At 41.3% G+C, this 20,330-nt stretch overlaps 1 protein-coding gene across 6 annotated transcripts in view; it reads right to left on the bottom strand.

Moving 5' to 3' along the window:
• Positions 1-20,330, bottom strand: part of LOC142748947 (RUN and FYVE domain-containing protein 1-like) — a 543,301-nt gene that overhangs the window by 37,817 nt on the left and 485,154 nt on the right. For all 6 annotated transcript variants that reach the window (XM_075856376.1, XM_075856372.1, XM_075856375.1 and 3 more), the window contains one exon: positions 18,258-18,352. In XM_075856376.1, coding sequence (XP_075712491.1) covers positions 18,258-18,352 — 95 coding nt within the window. The remainder of the gene's footprint in view (positions 1-18,257; positions 18,353-20,330) is intronic.

Raw genomic sequence — 20,330 nt, 5'->3', positions numbered from 1 at the left:
ATACTCTAAGCTTCTTGTGAAAAGACTGAATCCCCACATTCTATCCCTGATTCTAATAGACCAAGTGGACTTTACACTTTAGATATTATACATCACGCACAACTCTACCATATCCCTCTTATGATCCTGTCTCTGGATGACGAAAAGGCGGTCGACAGCATTGCTTGGCCTGCATTCCACTCCACCTTACAGCAAATAGGCATTGGCATCACCTTTACGGTAAAAAAATTCAGCAGTTTACAAGACTTCTACTGCCAGATTAAAGATTAAACCCATTCCCGCTGCAGCCACTTTTGACCTTCCTGACAGAGTCTCATTTTTCAAATCTGACTTGTCAATTTATGTGTTAATAACTTTGGAATGCATTTTACATATACAAGCGATTTGAGATGGTTTCTCGTCACACATTGTACTTTATGTTAGTGGTAAAATATAGTCAATACATTCAGTATTTGTAAAAAAAAAACGCTAAAATTTAGCGAATAATTCCAAAGATTTGTATTTTTACCAATTTAACTGTATCTGCTTGTAAGACAGATAGTTCTACCACACAAAACAGTTGCTTATTAACATTTCCCATAGGTCTACTTTAAATTGGCATTGAACATCCTTTTATTTTTTTAGGACGTTACAAGGCTTATAACTTTAAATTTCTATAATTTTCCAGAAAATTTCAAAAGCCTATTTTTTAGGGACCAGTTCAGTTGTGAAGTGTTTGGGCGGCCCATATATTACAAACCCCATAAATCACCCCATTTTAAGAACTGCACAGTTTCTAAATTTCTAAAAACAGTTAAAACTGTGGGGAGTCATGCACTTTTCAAATTGAGAAGATGCTGGCTTTAAAATTTCGTGACCGCAAGGACGTCTACATGATCAGCACTATCCATACAAGTGCAACAGCAACTATTATAGAACGTGGGGCCTCTGCAGATAGACAAAAGCCTGTGTGTGTCATCGGCTATAACAAATTCAGGTTGCGATGCAGAACGCATTTGTCCTGTACAAAAAATCAGCGGGCAGGGTGACATTCTTTGAATTTCAGGAGAAAGTGATTGAAGATCTCCTATTTCAATCTGCAGACCAGAGAGTAGTCCATGAGTCAGAGGATGTACACCGACTTGTTGAAAAACATTTTTTACACCCCATCCCTTCAACATCTAACCAATAATACCCCAAAAACGGTGTCGGGTCTGCAGCAAACGAGGACAGCGAAGTGAGTCACGATATTATTGTTCCGCTTGTCCTTCCAACCCTGGTCTATGCATAAGTCCCTGTTTTGTCCTTATCAATACACTATGGGCTTTATTACAGTTTTGTTCGGGTTTTTGGTGGACCTCTTACACCCGACAATACTTCTAGAAATAGCGACATTAATTTGGGGAGTAGTGGTCCTTTACTGTATATATACATACGGTGTGGGACACTGCCCCTTTATATATTCTACAGGTGATTGGTTGTTTTGTGCACATGGCGGTTCCTACCTTGCCGGGCAGGGGCTTGTTATGGTGTACCGCGTCACTTGGCACATTCGTCCCTTATATGGGGATTGATGGAGCTAAAGAGACGTTACATAGTTACATAGTTTGTACGGTTGAAAAAAGACACATGTCCATCAAGTTCAACCAAGGGATGGGAAAGGGGAAGTAAAAAATTTCTACACATAGCAGTTAATATTTTTTTGTTCTAGGAAATTATCTAAGCCTTTTTTAAAGCCATCTACTGTCCCTGCTGCGACCAGCTCCTGCGGTAGGCTATTCCATAGATTCACAGTTCTCACAGTAAAGAAGCCTTGTCGCCTCTGCAGGTTGAACCTTTTTTTCTCAAGACGGAGGCAGTGCCCCCTTGTTTTTTGAGGGGGTTTTACATGGAACAGGATTTCACCATATTTTTTGTATGCGCCATTCATATATTTATATAAGTTAATCATGTCCCCCCTTAGTCGTCTTTTCTCAAGGCTAAATGGGTTTAGTTCTTTTAATCTTTCCTCATAACTTAGATTCTCCTTGCCCCTTATTAGCTTCGTTGCTCTTCTTTGTATTTTTTCCAACTCCAGGGCATCCTTTCTATGAACTGGAGCCCAGAACTGGACTGCATATTCTAGATGAGGCCTCACTAATGCTTTGTAAAGTGGTAATATTACATCCCTGTCCCGCGAGTCCATGCCTCTTTTTATACACGACAATATTTTGCTGGCCTTTGAAGCAGCTGATTGACACTGCATGCTGAAATTTAGTTTATGATTTACAAGTACACCCAGATCCTTCTCATCAAGTGACTCCCCCAGTGTAGCTCCCCCTAGGACATATGATGCTTGCAGGTTTTTCGTACCCAGATGCATAACTTTACATTTATCTACATTAAACTTCATTTGCCAAGTGGACGCCCAAACACTTAGTTTGTTTAAATCTGCCTGCAATTCACAAACATCTTCCATAGTCTGAACTATATTGCATAGCTTGGTGTCATCTGCAAAAATAGAAATAGTGCTATTAATCCCATCCTCTATATCATTAATAAATAAGTTGAATAATAGTGGTCCCAGCACTGAACCCTGGGGTACACCACTTATAACTGGGGACCATTCAGAGTAGGAATCATTGACCACAACTCTCTGGATACGGTCCTTGAGCCAATTCTCAATCCAATTACAAACTATACTTTCTAAACCTATAGTCCTTAATTTACCCATTAGATGTCTATGAGGGACAGTGTCAAATGCCTTTGCAAAGTCCAAAAACACTATATCCACAGCGGCCCCTCTGTCTAGGCTTCTGCTTACCTCTTCATAAAAACAAATCAGGTTGGTTTGACAGCTTCTGTCCTTTGTTAAACCATGCTGGCTGTCACTTATAATACTATTTATTGTCACATAATTCTGTATATAGTCCCTCAATAGCCCATCAAACATTTTCCCCACAATTGATGTTAAGCTTACTGGTCTATAATTACCCGGCGAAGACCTAGAGCCCTTTTTGAAAATAGGCACCACATTTGCCCTGCGCCAGTCCCTTGGCACTATACCACTCATGAGAGACTCTCTAAATATTATGAAGAGGGGGACAGAAATAACTGAACTAAGCTCTTTAAGAACTCTAGGGTGTAACCCATCTGGTCCCGGGGCCTTGTGTACATTTATTTTATTTAATTTAGCTTGGACCATATCTACATTCATCCAATTCAGTATATCAACTGATATATTAACAGCACCGGCAGCGGCTACATCAGCTGCTCCTTCTTCTGTTGTATATACAGAGCGGAAGAACCCATTTAGTAACGCTGCCTTCTCTTGATCCCCTGTGACCAACTCCCCATTACCACTATCTAAGGGTCCTACATGTTCAGACCTGGGCTTTTTTGCATTTATATGCTTGAAGAATTTTTTAGGATTTGTTTTACTATCCTTGGCCACCTGCCTTTCATTTTGTATTTTTGCTGATTTTATTACATTTTTACAGATTTTATTAAGCTCTTTATATTTTACAAAGGCTGCAGATGTACCCTCAGATTTGTATTTTTTAAATGCCCTTTTTTTGTCATGTATTGCCCCTTTCACAGAAGGTGTAAGCCATGTGGGGTTTAATTTTAGTCGTTTATACTTGTTACCTGTAGGAATACATTTTGCACTATAATTACCCAAAGTAGATTTGAAAATCTCCCATTTATCATTTGTCCCATTATTTGACATTAGTTCTTCCCAGTCTATATCCTGAATTGCCGCCCTCATCCTGGGGAAATTGGCTTTCTTAAAATTAAATGTTTTTGCCCTCCCAGCCTGCGTTTGTTTTTTACAGTATAGGTAAAATATAACTATATTATGATCACTGTTACCAAGGTTTTCACGAACATTGACATTCCCAACAAGCTCTGCATTATTAGAAATGACCAGATCCAACAGAGCTTCACCTCTAGTCGGGTCTTCCACAAACTGGCACATAAAATTTTCCTGCAACAGGTTGAGGAAATGTCTCCCCTTTGCAGTTGAAGCCGAACCATGACACCAATTAATATCCCGATAATTAAAATCTCCCATTATCACAGCAGTACCTGCCTGTGCAGCCCGCTCCATTTGTTTATATATTTGACCTTTTATCTCTTCAGTTATATTGGGGGGTCTATAGATTACACCAAAAGTAATTTTTTCAGTGTTTACTTCCCTTTGTAATTCCACCCACAAGGTTTCAACCTCCTCACAGTCTTCACCCTCTAATGTCTCATTTACACTCACCTTCATATCGCTTCTCACATACAGACATACACCACCACCTTTCCTATTTGCCCTGTCTTTCCGAAACAGTGTAAAACCCTGTAGATTTACAGCCCAGTCATGTGAAGAGTCCAGCCATGTTTCAGCAACACCAACTATATCTATATCTTCTTCCAGTATTAAGGCCTCCAGCTCCCCCATTTTGCTTGCTAGACTTCTGGCATTTGTGAACATACACTTTAACTTGCCTTTAAATGTTTCACTTTCACTATCAGAAATGTGATTATTTGACATTTGGGCCTTTTTATTTTCACTGCTGTTTTGTAACGAAAGGATCTCCTTATCTTGTTGCCTAGTCCTCTCCCCACCGTCTGTTTCTCCCCCCACCAATATAGTCTGACCCCTCTCTAACCTAACTACCCCTTTATTTCCTACATTGGCCTCTCTCCTCAGCCCTAGTTTAAACACTCCGCCACCCCAGCTAGAATTCTCTCCCCCAGCACAGCGGACCCCCTTCCATTTAGGTGCAAATCATCTGCAAATCATATGACCAGTCACTTTGAATAATAAAGTCATTACAGCCCTACAAATTTTCTTTCATCCTGTGAACATGCTCTAGTTTTCCACATAGCTGGATACATTCTTCCTCCTTTTTTTTGGATATATTGCCTTTTTCCGCCAACAGTTTAATATATTTTCCCACTCTAACTTACTATATATCAGAGCGGGTTGATATACATAATGTCTATGGACTGACATGATTTCAGGACAACTGCTTTCTTAGCACGACATAGTCATAGGGTGTAGAAACTGTTAGGGACATCTATTTCTCAATCTAGAAAAGTAGAATCCTCCCATTTTCAAAGCAAAATGTGTGTCCTGAAAGCCTCCGGGTGCTCCCTTCCTTTTGGGTCCTGCCGTGTGTTCAGGAAACACATTAGGGCCACAATGGGGATATTTTTGAACACAGGAGAAACAGGGTGATACATTTTCTGGTGCATTTCCTTATTCTCATGTCCTCTGTACAAGAAATCTGACCTTAAAATGACACATTTGTGAAAAAAAGTGAAATAACATTTTCTTTCCACCTGCTTTGCAATAATTCCTGCGAAAACTGTGGGGTCAAAATACTTAGTACACACCTAGATGAATACCTTAAGCGGTCTAGTTTTCAAAATGGGGTCATTTATGGGGAGTTTCTATCTTTTTGGCAGCTCAGTGCCTCTATAAATGTGTAATGGGACCTGAAACATTTTCAAGCAAAATGTGTGTCCTGAAAGTCTTCGGGTGCTACCTCCCTTTCGGGCCCTGCCGTGTGTCCAGGCAACGCATTAGGGTCACAATGTGGGCATTTTTGAAAACAGGAGAAATAGGGTGATAGATTTTGAGGGGTGTTTCTTCATTCTCATGGTCGCTTTACAAAGAAATCGGTCTTCAAAGTGATACTTTTATATAAAAAGTGTTTTGTTTTTTTATTTCACCTGCTATGCATTCAATTTAGCAAAAAACTGTGGGGTCAAAATACTCACTACAGCCCTAGATAAATACCTTAAGGGGTCTAGTTTTCTAAATGGGGTCGTTTATGGGGAGTTTCTATCGTTCTGGTAGTTCAAAACCTCTCCAAATGTACAGTGAGGCCTAAAACATTTTCAAGCAAAATATGAGAACTGAATGTCTCCGGTTGCTCCCTTCCTTTCGGGCCCTGCCGTGTGTCCAGGCAACGCATTAGGGTCACAATGTGGGCATTTTTGAAAACAGAAGAAACAGAGTGATAGATTTTGGGGTGTGTTTCTTCATTCTGATGGTCGCTTTACAAAGAAATCGGTCTTCAAAGTGATACTTTTATATAAAAAGTGGTTTGTTTTTTTATTTCACCTGCTATACATTAAATTTAGCAAAAAACTGTGGGGTCAAAATACTCACTACACCCCTAGATAAATACCTTAAGGTGTCTAGTTTTCTAAATGGGGTCGTTTATGGGGAGTTTCTATCGTTCTGGTAGTTCAAAACCTCTCCAAATGTACAGTGGGGCCTAAAACATTTTCAAGCAAAAAGGAGACCTGAATGCCTCCGGTTGCTCCCTTCCTTTCGGGCCCTGTCGTGTGTCCAGGCAACGCATTAGGGTCACAATGTGGGGATTTTTGAAAACAGGAGAAACAGAGTGATAGATTTTGGGGTGTGTTTCTTCATTCTGATGGTCGCTTTACAAAGAAATCGGTCTTCAAAGTGATACTTTTATGAAAAAAGTGAAATTATATTTTTTTACACCTGCTTTGCATGAATTCTTACAAAAAAACTGTGGGGTCAAAATACTTACAACATCCCTTAATAAATACCTTAAGGGGATGTAGTTTTCAAAATGGTGTCACTTGTGGGGGTTTCCACCATTCTGACACCTATGAGCCTCTGAAAACCTGGCTTGGTGCAGGAAAATAAAATGTACTTCAAAAGTTATAAAATCATTACTAAACTTGTAAGTCTTCTAAATTGCTCAAAAAAAAATTTTTTTTTTCAAAAGTGCTGCCAAAATAGAGTAAAGCGATGGAAATATATATTTAATAAAAAAAATTGTACAGTATGTATGTAAATATGTGACATATTGCAGTTAAAAATAGGGCAAAATGATAATTTTTACAAAATTTCTTACATTTTTCTATTTTTTCATTAATTTCCGCAAATCTTATCAGTCTACTTTTACCACTAAAATAAAGTACAACGTGTGATGAAAAAACAATGTCAGAATTACTTGGATATTCAAAACTTTCGCAGAGTTATTCTCTGATAAAGTCAGACATACCAGATTTAAGAAATCTGGCTTGGTCATTAAGGTCTTTTCAGGCCCGGTCATTAAGGGGTTAACTAATGGGTCACAGGACCTTTGGTTTGTTTATTCGATGCTTTCTATGTTTCTCCACCAATAGGTGGTGGGGTGCTCCCGGCACCAACCCTGTTCAGTGGAATACATATTTTTATGTGCTAATGTTTTTATTTCCTTGATTGGTCTTTAACCCCTTCCCGACATCTGACGTATATATACGGTGCTGTCGGGAAGGGCTTCCCGCAAAGCGCAGTACCATCACGTTGCGGTGATAGTGCGGGCTCAGGAGCTGAGGCTGCACCATCACCACCGGGTGCCAGCTGTATGTTACAGCTGGCACTCTGAGATATTGGCCAGAACCAGAGCTAGCATCCGATCCGGCCGATTAACCCCTCAGATGCTGCGTTCAATAGAGATCCAGCAACGTGATCACTGTGTTGACGGTGGCTGCAAAGGCGATCAGAGGCCTAATACCTACCTCCCGGTCTGCCAGCAACAGAAGCCTCCTATGCCCCGCTCAGTGGCAAGGCCTAAAAGGGTTCCGGTACCATCGACAGAAGCTGAGCCGGCGTCATCAGCAGTAAGTGTCCGCTGTATGTTACAGCGGACACCCCGATGTATCGTCAGGAACCAGAGCTTGCTCCGATTCCTGCTATTAACCCCTTCGATGCAGCGATCCAATGCGATCGCTGCATCAAAGTGGTTTGTAGAAAATCAGCAGCCTGCCATGTGATGGCAAGGCTGCCAACTGTTACTATGGCAACAGGAGGCCTAACAATGGCCTCCTGGTCTGACATTAAGGAAGCCGATTAGGCCCCGGCCGGAGCTGGAGCCTGATTGGCTTGCTGTCAGTGAATAACTGAAAGTTCTAATACATTGCACTACATAGGTAGTGCAATGTATTAGAACATCAATCAAACAGTGGGATCTTCAAGTCCACTAGTGGAACTAAAAAAAAAGTGTAAAAATAAAAATTTTATAAAATAGAAGTTACAAGTAATAACATAAAACACGAATGCCCTTTTTCCCTTATCAAGTCATTTATTATTGTAAAAAAATAATAAAACCATACATATTTGGTATTGCCGCGTCCGTAACGACCTGAACTATAAAAATATTATGTTATTTGTCCCTCCCAGTGAACGCCGTAAAAGACAACCTAAAAAATAATGCCAGAATTGCTTTTTTTTTGTGGTCACTTTGTCTTCCAAAAATTGAAATAAAAAGTGATCAAAAAGTCGCATGTATCCAAAATAGCTACCTATAAAAACTATTACTCGTCTCGCAAAAAACAAGCCCTCAGACAGCTCCGTCAACGAAAAAATTAAAAAGTTATGGCTCTTACAACTTGGCGATAGAAAAAATACATTCTCTTCATAAAAATAATTTTATTGTGCAAAAAGTTGTAACACATATAGTTCTATAAATTAGGTATTGCCGGAATCGTACTGACCCGCAAAATGAAGGTAACATGTAATTTATAACGCATGGTGAACGCTGTTTAAAAAAATCTAAAAAAAAACTATGGCAGAATTGCTGTTTTTTGATTACGTTGCCTTCCAAAAAAAAGGATAACAAGTGATCAAAAAGTTGCATGTACCCCAAAATGGTACCAATAATAACTACAGCTCATCCCGCAAAAAAAAAACAGCCCTCATACCACTACATCTATGGAAAAATATAATTAGTTAAGGCTCCAATAAGTCCGGAAAGAAAAATATGCAGTTGTGCCGGCGCAAGGGGAACATTTCTTCTGTTTCAAGAGGCGATTTATCAAGGCACTAAAATTAGGGTAGCAGTAAGGGTGGGGCTCAAACATATCTGCTGGAAGCGAGGCCGCCCGTATTATAACAGGAAAACACTTTCCCAGCAGAATTCCTCAAACTGCAAAGGTGCGGAGTGTGGACCAAATGGGAGATAAGTAAGGACACCATTTATCAGTGCTACACTGGCCTGTGCAGAAAGGATTGCTTCACAGCATAACAAATATTTATGGATTATTTTATTGTTTACCCCATTATTATACCACCTGACTATGCCCCTAATATACTCTGCCCAGCTTACATATGCCACCACATTATAAACTGAAACACCAGTAAAACTCCCAAAAAAACTACTACCAAGCAAAATCCACACTCTTAAAACTAAATGGCGCTCCTTCCCTTCTGAGCCCTACAGCGTGCCCAAACAGCAGTTTACTTCCACATATATGCCATCGCCATACCTGGGAGAACCCTTTTAACAATTTTTGGGGTGTGTGTCTCCAGTGGCACAAGCTGGGCATGACATATTTCCCACTGAAATGTCACATATAATGACAATTTTTAATTTTTACTTTGCACCATCCGCAGCACAATCATTTATGTTAAAGACCTGTGGGGTGAAAATGCTCACTACACCCCTTAATAAATACCTTGAGGGGTGTCGTTTCCAAAATGGGGTCATTTCTCAGCGGTTTCTTTTATTATTTCCCATCAGAGCCTCTGCAATTGTGAACCAATACTGTGTAAATTGCCAAATTAGGCCTAAATTTTGCATGGTACTCTCCCACTCCTGAGCCCTGTCGATAGTCCGGGCAAAAGATTAGGGCCACATGTAGGGTGTTTCTAAAACCGGGAAACACAGCATAATAATTAGAGAGCTGTCTTGTTATGGCGGCACAAGCTGGGCACCACATATTGGCATATCTATGGAAAAAATAAAATGTTCACTCTGCAACATCGAGAGCACACTAATTTCTGCAAAACACCTGCGGGATTAAAATGCTCGCTAAACCCCTAGGTGAATACCTTCAGGGGTGTAGTTTCCAAAACGGGGTCACTTGTGGGGGGCATCCACTGTTTTGGTCCCACAGGGGCTATGCAAATGTGACACAGTGCCCAGAAACTAATCCAGCAAAATCTGCAATCCAAAAGCCAAATGGTGCTCCTTCCCTTCGGAGCCCTGACGTGTGCCCAAACAGCAGTTTATGACCACATATCTGGTATTGCCGTACTCAGGAGAAATTGCTTTACAAACGTTGTGATTCTTTTTTTCTTTTATTTATTGAGAAAATGAAAAATTTGAGCTAAACCTACGTCTTCTTGAAGAAAAATATTTTTTTATTTTCACTGCCCAATCCTAATGAAATCTATAAAACCCCTGTCGGGTCAAAATGCTCACTACACCCGTAGATTAATTCTTCAAGGGGTGTGGTTTCCAAAATGGGGTCACTTGTGGGAGGTTTCCCCTGTTTTGTCCCTTTCGGGGCTTTGCAAATGTGACATGATGTCCGCAAACCATTCCTGCAAAATTTGAGCTCCAAAAGCCAAATGGCGCTCTTTCCCTTCTAAGCCCTGCCGTGAGTCCAAACAGCCATTTAGGACTACATGTGGGGTGTTGTTTTAATCGGGAGAAATTTCTTTAAAAATGTGGCAATGCTTTTTCTCCTTTAGTCCTTGTGGAAATGAGAAAAAATTAGCTAAACCTACATTTTCTTTGAAAGAATGCAGATTTTAATTTTCACGGCCTACTTCCAATAATTTCTGCAATAAACCTGTGGGGTCAAAATGCTCACTATACCCCTAGATAATTTCCTTGAAGGGTCTAGTCTCACTTTTGGGAGATTTCCACTGTTTTGGCACCGCAAGAGCCCTTCAAACCGGACATGGTGCCTAAAATATATTCTAATAAAAAGGAGGCCCCAAGACTCACTAGGTACTCCTTTGTTTCTGAGGCCGGTGCTTCAGTCCATTAGCAAACTAGGGCCACATGTGGGATATTTCTAAAAACTGCAGAACCTGGGCAATAAATATTGAGTTGCATTTCCCTGGTAAAACCTTCTGTGTTACAAAAAAAAATTAATTAAAAATGAATTTCTGCAAATCAAAACGAAATTTGTACATTTCACCTGTACTTTGCTTTAATTTCTGTGAAATGTCTAAAGGGTTAAGAAACTTTTTAAATGCTATACCACAAGGCAAGCTTAGATACAGCACCCCAGCAGACCAAAAACGTTACACTTACCTCCTCTTTGGCTCCGGGTGCAGCGGATGTCCCATCACCATCTAGCGCTGTGACGTCATCCGTGGCGCAAAGCGTCATGACGCGAGAAGACATCAGGACTTCCACTGCGCTCGGGAAGGAAGATGGGTAAGTATGTGTTGTCACTATAGCAACAGGTGCCCGTGTATTTGATTACTTAAGCACCAGGTATTATAGTAACTTTTACAGATGCGGTGCGGGTGGCCACTGCCCAGTCGCGGTTGCGACCTAGTCGATAGAGATCAGGCCCAAAGATCTGGGGCTTGGGCCCTGAAGGCCCAGTGCTAGCGACGCCCCTGGTTTCCACTGTTTTGGCACCACTAGACCTCTTCAAACCTGACATGTTGCCTAAAACATATTCTAACAAAAAGGAGATGCCAAAATTCACTAGGTGCTGCTTTGAGTCTTTCAGAGGCCTGTGTTTCAGTCCAGTAGAACACTAAGGCTACATATGGAATACTTCCAAAAATTGCAGAATCTGGGCAATAAATATTTAGTTGAGTTTCTCTGGTAAATCCTTCTGCGTTAAAGAAAAATAATGTATTACAACAGATTATCTGCAAAAAAATTAAATTGGTAAATTTCCCCTCCACTTTGCTTTAATTTCTGTGAAATGATGTTTTGAATACTTTGAGGGTTGCGGTTATTAAAATGGGGTGATTTATGGGAACTTTCTAATATATAAGTCCCTCAAAGCCACTTCAGAACTGAAATGGTCCCTGAAAAAAAGGCTTTTGAAATTTTCATGAAAATTTGAGACATTTCTGCTAAACATATAAGCCCTGTACCGTCCTAGAAAAATAAAAGTACATTAAAAAAAAAACGATGCCAACTTAAAGTAGACGTACGGGAAATGTGAACTAGTAACTATTTTGTGTGGTATTACAATCTAACAAGCAGATACAATTAAATTCATAAAAATGCTAATTTTTGCACATTTTCTCAAAATTTTGGTGTTTTTCACATATAAACATTGAATGTATGGACCAAATTTTACCACTAATTTAAAGTACAATACGTCATGGAAAAAACTCAATCGCTTGAAAAAATGAAAGCATTCCAAAGTTATTACCGTATAAAATGACACGTCAAATTTGTAAAAAATGGCCTGGTTCATTAGGCGAAAATATGCTGTGTCCTTAGGGGGTTAAGGTCCAAAATAGGCTGGTCACTGTTATTCTGAAATACGTGGAGAATGCTTTATTTATTTTTTTAAACTCGGTTTATTGTAAAGAAAGTATATCACAGACAGGATAAACAGAACATACTGCGTGAGATACAAGAAACCCATTCTTCAAGAAACAGGAACATAAGAACAGCATTGCGCAAAATAAAGAATGAGATAAAAATCAAAGATGCATGTCCTAAAATATAAAAGGTGCAAGAAAAGGGAACAGAACAATACATTCCAAGTCTAATCCTTGCACACAGTCGAGTATTGTAAACTATACATTACTATGACACTAACAGGATACAGAGAAATCAGAATACCCTACAGTAAAACAGGACACAAACCATATCAACCGTCAGATATTATGTCTTGTGGTAAGGAAGCCCTAAGGTCACTCATGCCAAAAGATGTATGAGGAGACGAACACCACCCTCCCCAGACACTCAAACTTATGTGGACAACCACGATGTTTGTACACAAAATTTTCACATGAGAGCACAGAATTCACCATCCTCCGCCATTGAGAAACTTTGGGAAAAAAGGTCTCCCATGCATCGGGTAGCAATAGCTTTCATGGCTAGGAACAGGGCCTCACGTAAGAAAATACCTTCATAATGAGACCAAGAATTCAATGACAGCAGACCTAATAGACAAATACCGGGTTCACAAGGGACCCGTCTGTCCAGTATCAGAGAAAGTAAATCTGTTACTTCTCTCCAAAAGGTTGCAAACACCGGGCATAGCCACATCATATGATCAAAATCAGCTCGGGCATATTGGCATCTAATACAATTCGCCGAGGAAGTTCTGCTCATATGCATTAATCTAGTGAGAGTAATATAACATCTGTGAGTGATATACAATTGTGTCATTCTATTATTCGCAGCTGGCGAAACTAAAAGATGTGAAGCCATAACATCCCTCCAGTCCCCCTCTGACAGGGTAGAAATGAGCCCCCTCCAACGGGATTCTACCATAAATTCAGCGTGAGCGACCCTCTGAGATAACAGGAATGTATATATAATAGATATCAGCCCCCTTGGGCCTTAAGTTCTAAGTATCCCTACACGCAGCAAAGAGAGGATGGGACCACGAGTCCCCATAAATTGAGAGAGCACAACATGTCGCAATTGTACACATCTAAATGTATCCTTTTCGGGAACCTGGAACGTATCCTGTATTTCCCTCGCTGACAAAGTGCGACCCTCACCATTTATCAGATGTTGCAATCGTGTCACCCCCAAGGCTTCCCAAAAGGCGGGATTATGAAAGCCCAGGAAATGAGACAGACCGTGATTAGACCAAATAGGCATTTGAGCAACAAAATCTGAGTAATTTAACATTTTTTTGGCATGTGTCCAAACCTGCTTTGCTAGCTTAATTATGGGAAGGGAATGTCTAGGGCTAAAGTCATGAGGTTCTAAAATAGGCCATAAACCGGGGTTCGAGTAGGAAGTGAGCTATATGATGTTCGGCATTGGATAAAGGAGCATCTGAGATCCACATCTGGATAAACCACAGCTGTCCGGCTAAATAATAAATAAACACATCTGGAAGGGCCGACCCGGCTAATTTTTTAGGTCTCTGCAGAGTACTGAGCTTGAGTTTATGCCTCCACGGGCCCCAAATAAAGGGAGAGAATAAAGAGTTGACCAAATTAAAAAAACGTTTAGGAACCAGTGTGTCAGCATGCTCCAATATATATAACATCTTAGGAAGCACGATCATTTTAAGTAAGTTGATCCTACCTGCTACCGACAGGGGGAGCAACTTCCATGCTGCAAATGTATCCTTTTACTATGCTAGTAAGGGATAAATATTAATGTAATAAGAGTGTGTACTATCTCTAGAAACGCAAATACCCAAATATTTTAAACTGTGGACTACCTGCAGACCCTGAAACTGTGAATCCCAACCGCAATTATTTGAGTGAAGACGCATGAGGAATGATTAGCTCCAATTTATATGTAAGCCTGAGAATCTAATAAATGCTTCCATCAACACCATAGCCCTGGGTAGAGGGGCATTCGGATTAGCCAAAAAGAGTAACATATTATCGACATATAATCCTATGCGATCCTCACGCGGCCCTATACGAATACCCTGAAAGGACGCGTCCTGACGGATACGGATAGCCAAGGGTTCAATGGCTAACCGGTAACAATAGAGGTAACAATGGGCACCCCTGCCTCGTGCCCCTATGAAGACAGAAGGAAGGGGACATGATCCCATTAACCACCACAGAAGCGCGAGGATCTTTATATAACACAATAATCCATTTAATAAAATTGGTGCCAAATCCAAATCTCCTGAGAACTGAAAAGAGATAGGGCCACTCAACAGAATTGAATGCCTTGGCCACATCTAATTAGCCAAGGCCCAGTCCTGCTGATCCCACCACCCAATTTGTGCGACCACCTGAGCTCTACGTATGCTATCGGAGGTGGACTTCCCAGGAATAAACCCGGAGTGATCCGAGTGAATAACATCTTTTATGGCCCTAGACAATCTATTAGCTAGTAGTTTAGTCAATATCTTATAGTCTATATTAAGCAACGATATAGGGCGAGAAGATCTGCAATCCTCTGGATTTTTTCCCGGTTTTAGAACAACTATAGTAGCATCCTTCATGGAATCTGGCAAATCACTCTCAGAGAAGACCGCCTTAAATAGAGATAAAAGCTGGGGTGATAAAATATCAGAATATTGGATATATACTTCTAATGGTAGACCATCAGGGCCCAAGGCCTTACCTTTGGTCATATCTAAGATACATTCAGAGATCTCTTCAACTGTGAAAGGAGCATCAAGCATCACACTACCATCAGAAGATAGCTAAATAAACATCTAAGTCCGCTATAGAGTATCGAGCCCTTGAGGTATACAAGTCCCTATAAAAACCAGCAAATTGTTCCAAAATATCCTGGGAGGAAGTGAGTAGATCACTTTGGGAGTTGCGAATGTGCAGGATCGGGGGAGGCATATTGTTCGTCCTCACAACCTGAGCCAATAATTTACTGGATTGATTCCCCAATTCAAAAAAAGATTGTTTAGTAAAGAAAATCCTACGATCTGCCTTCTCCTGTAAAAGTTGCAAATATTCTCTCCCTACCGAAAGCCAGGCAGACCTATTGTGTGAAGAGGGATCACCAACAAACACATCTTCTAGGTCCCTACAACGGCTTGCTAGTTCTGTTTCCCGTTCTATAAGATATAGAAGATCTCAAACAACCTCTCAAATAGGATGTTAAGGTATCACATACCAATAATCCATTCTGCTCTTGACTATGTGCCTCTATAAAAACATCAAGTTGGTCCGGAATCCTATCATTAATTTTAGTTAACTGTAGCTAAAATGGATGTATCTTAAGAGAGCCCCTCAGACCCGCAACATGTTATGTTAATTGGAGAAGTATCGGGCTATGATCTGATATACCCCTAGGGAGGTGATCAAAACTGAGGGTGTGCCAAATATATAATCAATACCAGACAACGCATTGAACTGTGTGGCATGTGAACTCCCGTATGCCTTGATGACTCACCCTCCATAAATCTATCCATCCCATCTCATCCACCAATGAGGCCAACGGAGTGGTACAGGAGGACGCATCAGACTCATCCAGCGATGTGAGACGATCCAGAGACAAATGCATAGTAAGATTAAGATCTGCCATATGGAGGACTCTGGCCTCCTGGTGAGCAGAAACAAAGGAAATAGCTTCTCTAAGCAGAGCAACAGAACCATGCGATGGATTGTATACACTCAATACTACAAAAGGAGTGGAGTTAATATTGGCATGAACAAAAACATAACGCTCCATCTCATCTATCTTAGTATGTAATATCTCCCACCTAAGACTTCACTGTACCAACAAGGATACTCCCCTAGAGGAAGAAAAGCGCAAGGAATGTCTTCCTCATTGAATCCAAGGTTTACTCAAGAAATGTACTGTGTTAGCTGTCAGATGCGTCTCCTGAAGGCATACAATATGTGAGCCAAGTCTCCTAAGCTCAGAAAAAATCTTATTTAGTTTCCTAGGCGTCTCCACCCCCCTCACATCCCATGTCAAAATCTTAAGTGATGCCATAGTGTATATCCAAACAGTGCAAAAGTGTCAGCACATACGACCCAACCCGGTATGTCACAGGGTATAGAACATGCATCACACAGCGGAATCTCATATCGAATTGAAACATACTCATTACAAAACCCAGAGTAGAGATCAGAAACCTTGAACAATAATTAACATGTGAACCCAGCATAAGCTCAACAGGAGCTCGTGGCTTATAGAGTATACAGAAAGGGGGTAGTTTCCACCGTTAAGTGGGAACAGATCATGGAATCACAGATGTATAATACGCACCCCAGTAGTTCCCCCCTATAATGTGCTATACTGTGCCATATCCAGAAAAATTAAGCCTACTCAAGCAGGATCTATAAGTCAAGAGCAGAGGAAAGTAAATCTACACATATAGGCATGAAATTATACAAGATCGTAAAGCAATACATCAAAAATAGTCTGCTCACCCCTCTCTGCTCCCTCAATCTATTAAACAACATCTGAGCAATCAGAAATATAAGAAAGCAATATAATAAGGCAATGTGCAGCAGGAAGGGACCTGTTCATTCCCCATTAGGAAGATCCCCAGGTGTATATCAGCAAATGTCAGTTCAGGAATCATAGCCACCAGTTCTTGGCAAAGTCTGTAACCTTCAACGTCGAGGCAATCTCTTGTTTCTCAGAAGCCACTTATCCACCGCTTCCGGAGTGGAGAAAAATACTGCTCGGTCCCCATCGACTACTCTCAGGCGAGCAGGATAAGCCATGGAATAAGGAATCTGTCGGTCCCGCAGTCTCCTTTTGATCTGAACAAATGACGCCCTTTGGCGTTGCCGCTCTGGGGAGAAGTCAGGAAAAATGGACACCGTGGTGTTATCAAACTTAATCTCTCCCTTTTGTCGGGCAGCCTGTAGGACAGAGTCCCGGTCCTTACAATTTAGTAATCTCGCCAGTAATGGACGCGGATTCGCACCTGGAGGTGGTGGCTTGGCGGGAACTCTGTGCGCCCTTTCCACCGCAAAGGCCTGTCAGAACATAGTATCCGGGAACAATTCTTTCAGCCATTTCACGGTAAATTCAACCTGTTTGAGGCCCTCTGCCCTTTCCGGGAGGTCTATGATCCGCAAATTATTTCTCCTTAGCCTGTTTTCAAGATCATCAGCTTTCTTACGCCACAGCTCCACCTTACCAGTAAGATCACGAAGCGTATGAGGTATATTGGCAGTACGATCCTCCATATCAGAGATCCTGGTTTCAAATTGAGTGACCCGATCTCTTAGATTATGTAGATCCTGTCTCAGGAGACCAAGATCCACCTTAACCTCCTCAATTTTAGCTGTGACTGACACCTTAGTTTCCAGGATCGCCGCCAACAACGTCTCAGAAGCCTGCTGCAATGTTAGTTCAGGCGGGGCAGTCCCACAGCAGAGGTAAGTGTAGTAGAAAACGCCGGCTCTTCCACGGCAGACAGTGGGGACTCGCCGCGGGCGCCATCTTCGGCCAAACTCCGAGCGAACTCCTTAAGATTTTTAGCCGCACCCGATGTCCTGGAAGGTCCCATTTTGCTTCTCGGGGGTCTCTTACCCTTTTTCCGCAAATGGTAGGGAATTTTGGCAGCAGTAATTTCTCCACAGGATGAATATCAGGGTTCGCCACTAGGAGCCGAAGTACTGTGCGACCGCTCACATCAGTGCCTAGCCACGCCCCGTGGAGAAAGCTTTCTATTGATATTTCTGATAGCAAATGCCATTAGTTGGCATCAAATAGCCTACTACTTCGTTTACGTTGTTTTAATGGCATTTGGACAGTATTTAATTTTTATCCATAAAAGTGGAAGCCTTGATACAGAACATAGGCCAAGATAACTGAACGTTATTGTTCTTTTCAGATATGTACTGTATAGTAGAGAAATAATGCACATATAAATGTACATGCACATATTTACACATTAATGCGATTACATAAAATTAAACTTACTGGCTGAGATGAAAGCCCATTTCTTGCAGGGCCTGTTCCTGTTCTTCGCACAGCTTCTGCAATTGAGTTTTTTCTAAAAGCAACTTGTCAAAATCCTGTCACAGAAAAAGTAATGAGAGAGAGTTATTATAGAGCTTAGGGTAGTTGGCGCAAGAGTAACTTTCATAACCTATCCACAGCTGGAACCACTAGAACGGGGCTCTTGAAACCTTCATTCCTCCTCACTGTACTATCACAGTGATGAGGAGCCTGAATCGAGCGGAGGACGAAGATGTACCCATATGTTTTATTAAATGTCTATGGGACTGACGGAAACAGCAGAGCGCTGCACTCAGCTATCTCCGGCAGTCCTCTATTCTCTGAATGGTGCAGCAGCACGCATGCATAGTTGCCAACAGTCCCAAATTTGTCGGGGCTGTCCCAAATTTACTGAGACAGTGCTGGTAACTGCCATAATCAATTGTATCTGCGTCCTCAGGACACAGATACAATTGAATACTGGCGCAGAGCAGGAACCTATCCGCTCTCTGCTCTGCCATTCACTCCTCCAGGAGTGGAATCCCTGGCCAGAGAATTGCTTACGCTCTGGCCAGTGATTCCACTCCTGGAGGAGCCCCTGGAATCACTATCCATATATGGTCAGTGACGACAAGGGCTCCTCCTGGACTTGAATCACCGCCCAGAGCGTTGCTGACACTCTGGCCGGAGATTCCGCTCCTAGAAATAGCCCTTAACGTCCCTGTCCATTTATGAATAGTGACGTCAGAGGCTACCTCTAGGGAATCCCTGTTCCTAGAGGTGTGGCATAAACTACAAGGGTGCGTGCGGCACTATCTACAGGAGGGGTGCGACACTATCTACAAAGGCCACTGTGGCACTATCTACAGAGGCCACTGTGGCACTATCTACAGAGGCCACTGTGGCACTATCTACAGACGTCACGGTGGCATTATCAACTGAGGGCACCGTGGAATTATCTACAGAGGGCACCGTGGAATTATCTACAGAGGGCACCGTGGAATTATCTACAGAGGGCACTAAGGCATTTTCTGCAGAGGGCACTAAGGCATTTTCTGCAGAGGGCACTGTGGCACTATTTACTCAGGGCACTGTGCCACTATCTACAGAGGGCATTGTGGCACTATCTACAGAGTCAATAGATAGGAGAAAAACAAGTGCAACATTCGGGACATAGCTCCTGGCAGGTAATTACTCCAAAAGAAGTGTGTTTTTCTTAGGTATACGTTTTGTCACACTACGCGTTTCAGGACCGGACAGGTCCCTTCCTCAGATTATACAAAGGTACAGAGAATGGAACATCCTTTTATACATACAAAAAGGGGGGTGGTAATACAGTATAGGTCTGCATACTTCACGGAGGCTAATCGCATACTATCTGATAAATTATTACGAGATCATCCCTAAAGAATCCAGCCTAATATTCCAGAAGCAATTAAATTAAATCATCAAGAAGGGTTTTGAAAAGGAACTTGTCAACAAAAAGGAAAGGGATTGTATACTTATCCAGGAACCCCAATTACCATTTTATTATCACCTCCTTAAAATACATAAAGACCTTCAGAATCCCCGAGGACGTCCCATAATTTTCTAAATGAATTCCCTCACCTCGAATTTGTCCCATTATATTGAAATTCATTTACAACCATATGTAGCATCTTTACCATCGTATCTCCTAGATTCCACACAATTATTTAGAGAATTAAAATCAATACTGATCCCGGATGGATGCAAACTATTTACGTTAGATGCCACACCCCTATATTCCATTGTAAAGAAGTAATTCCACAGCACTCACTTTTTCGGAATCTCTCCACTTCAATTTAAAAGAGATGCAAATTCCGTGTACATAAATCCCATCTGGACTAACTACTAGTACAAAAACTTGAGGACAGCATCCATGTGGCAAAAATATACTTGTGTTTAATAACACATCCCAAATATATATAAAGAGCTATGTTTCGACTCCGAAGGAGTCTTTCTCAAGCCCCTACATTCCAACATTCCCCATTATAAAGGAATAGAAGCTGTGCACAACATGTTATCCAATGTATG

This window comes from Rhinoderma darwinii, chromosome 3, assembly GCF_050947455.1.
Source record: "Rhinoderma darwinii isolate aRhiDar2 chromosome 3, aRhiDar2.hap1, whole genome shotgun sequence".
In the NCBI taxonomy this organism is placed as follows: Eukaryota; Metazoa; Chordata; class Amphibia; order Anura; family Rhinodermatidae; genus Rhinoderma; species Rhinoderma darwinii.
Note: the sequence above shows the minus strand (reverse complement) of the source record. Positions and strands in the feature narration are given on the sequence as shown.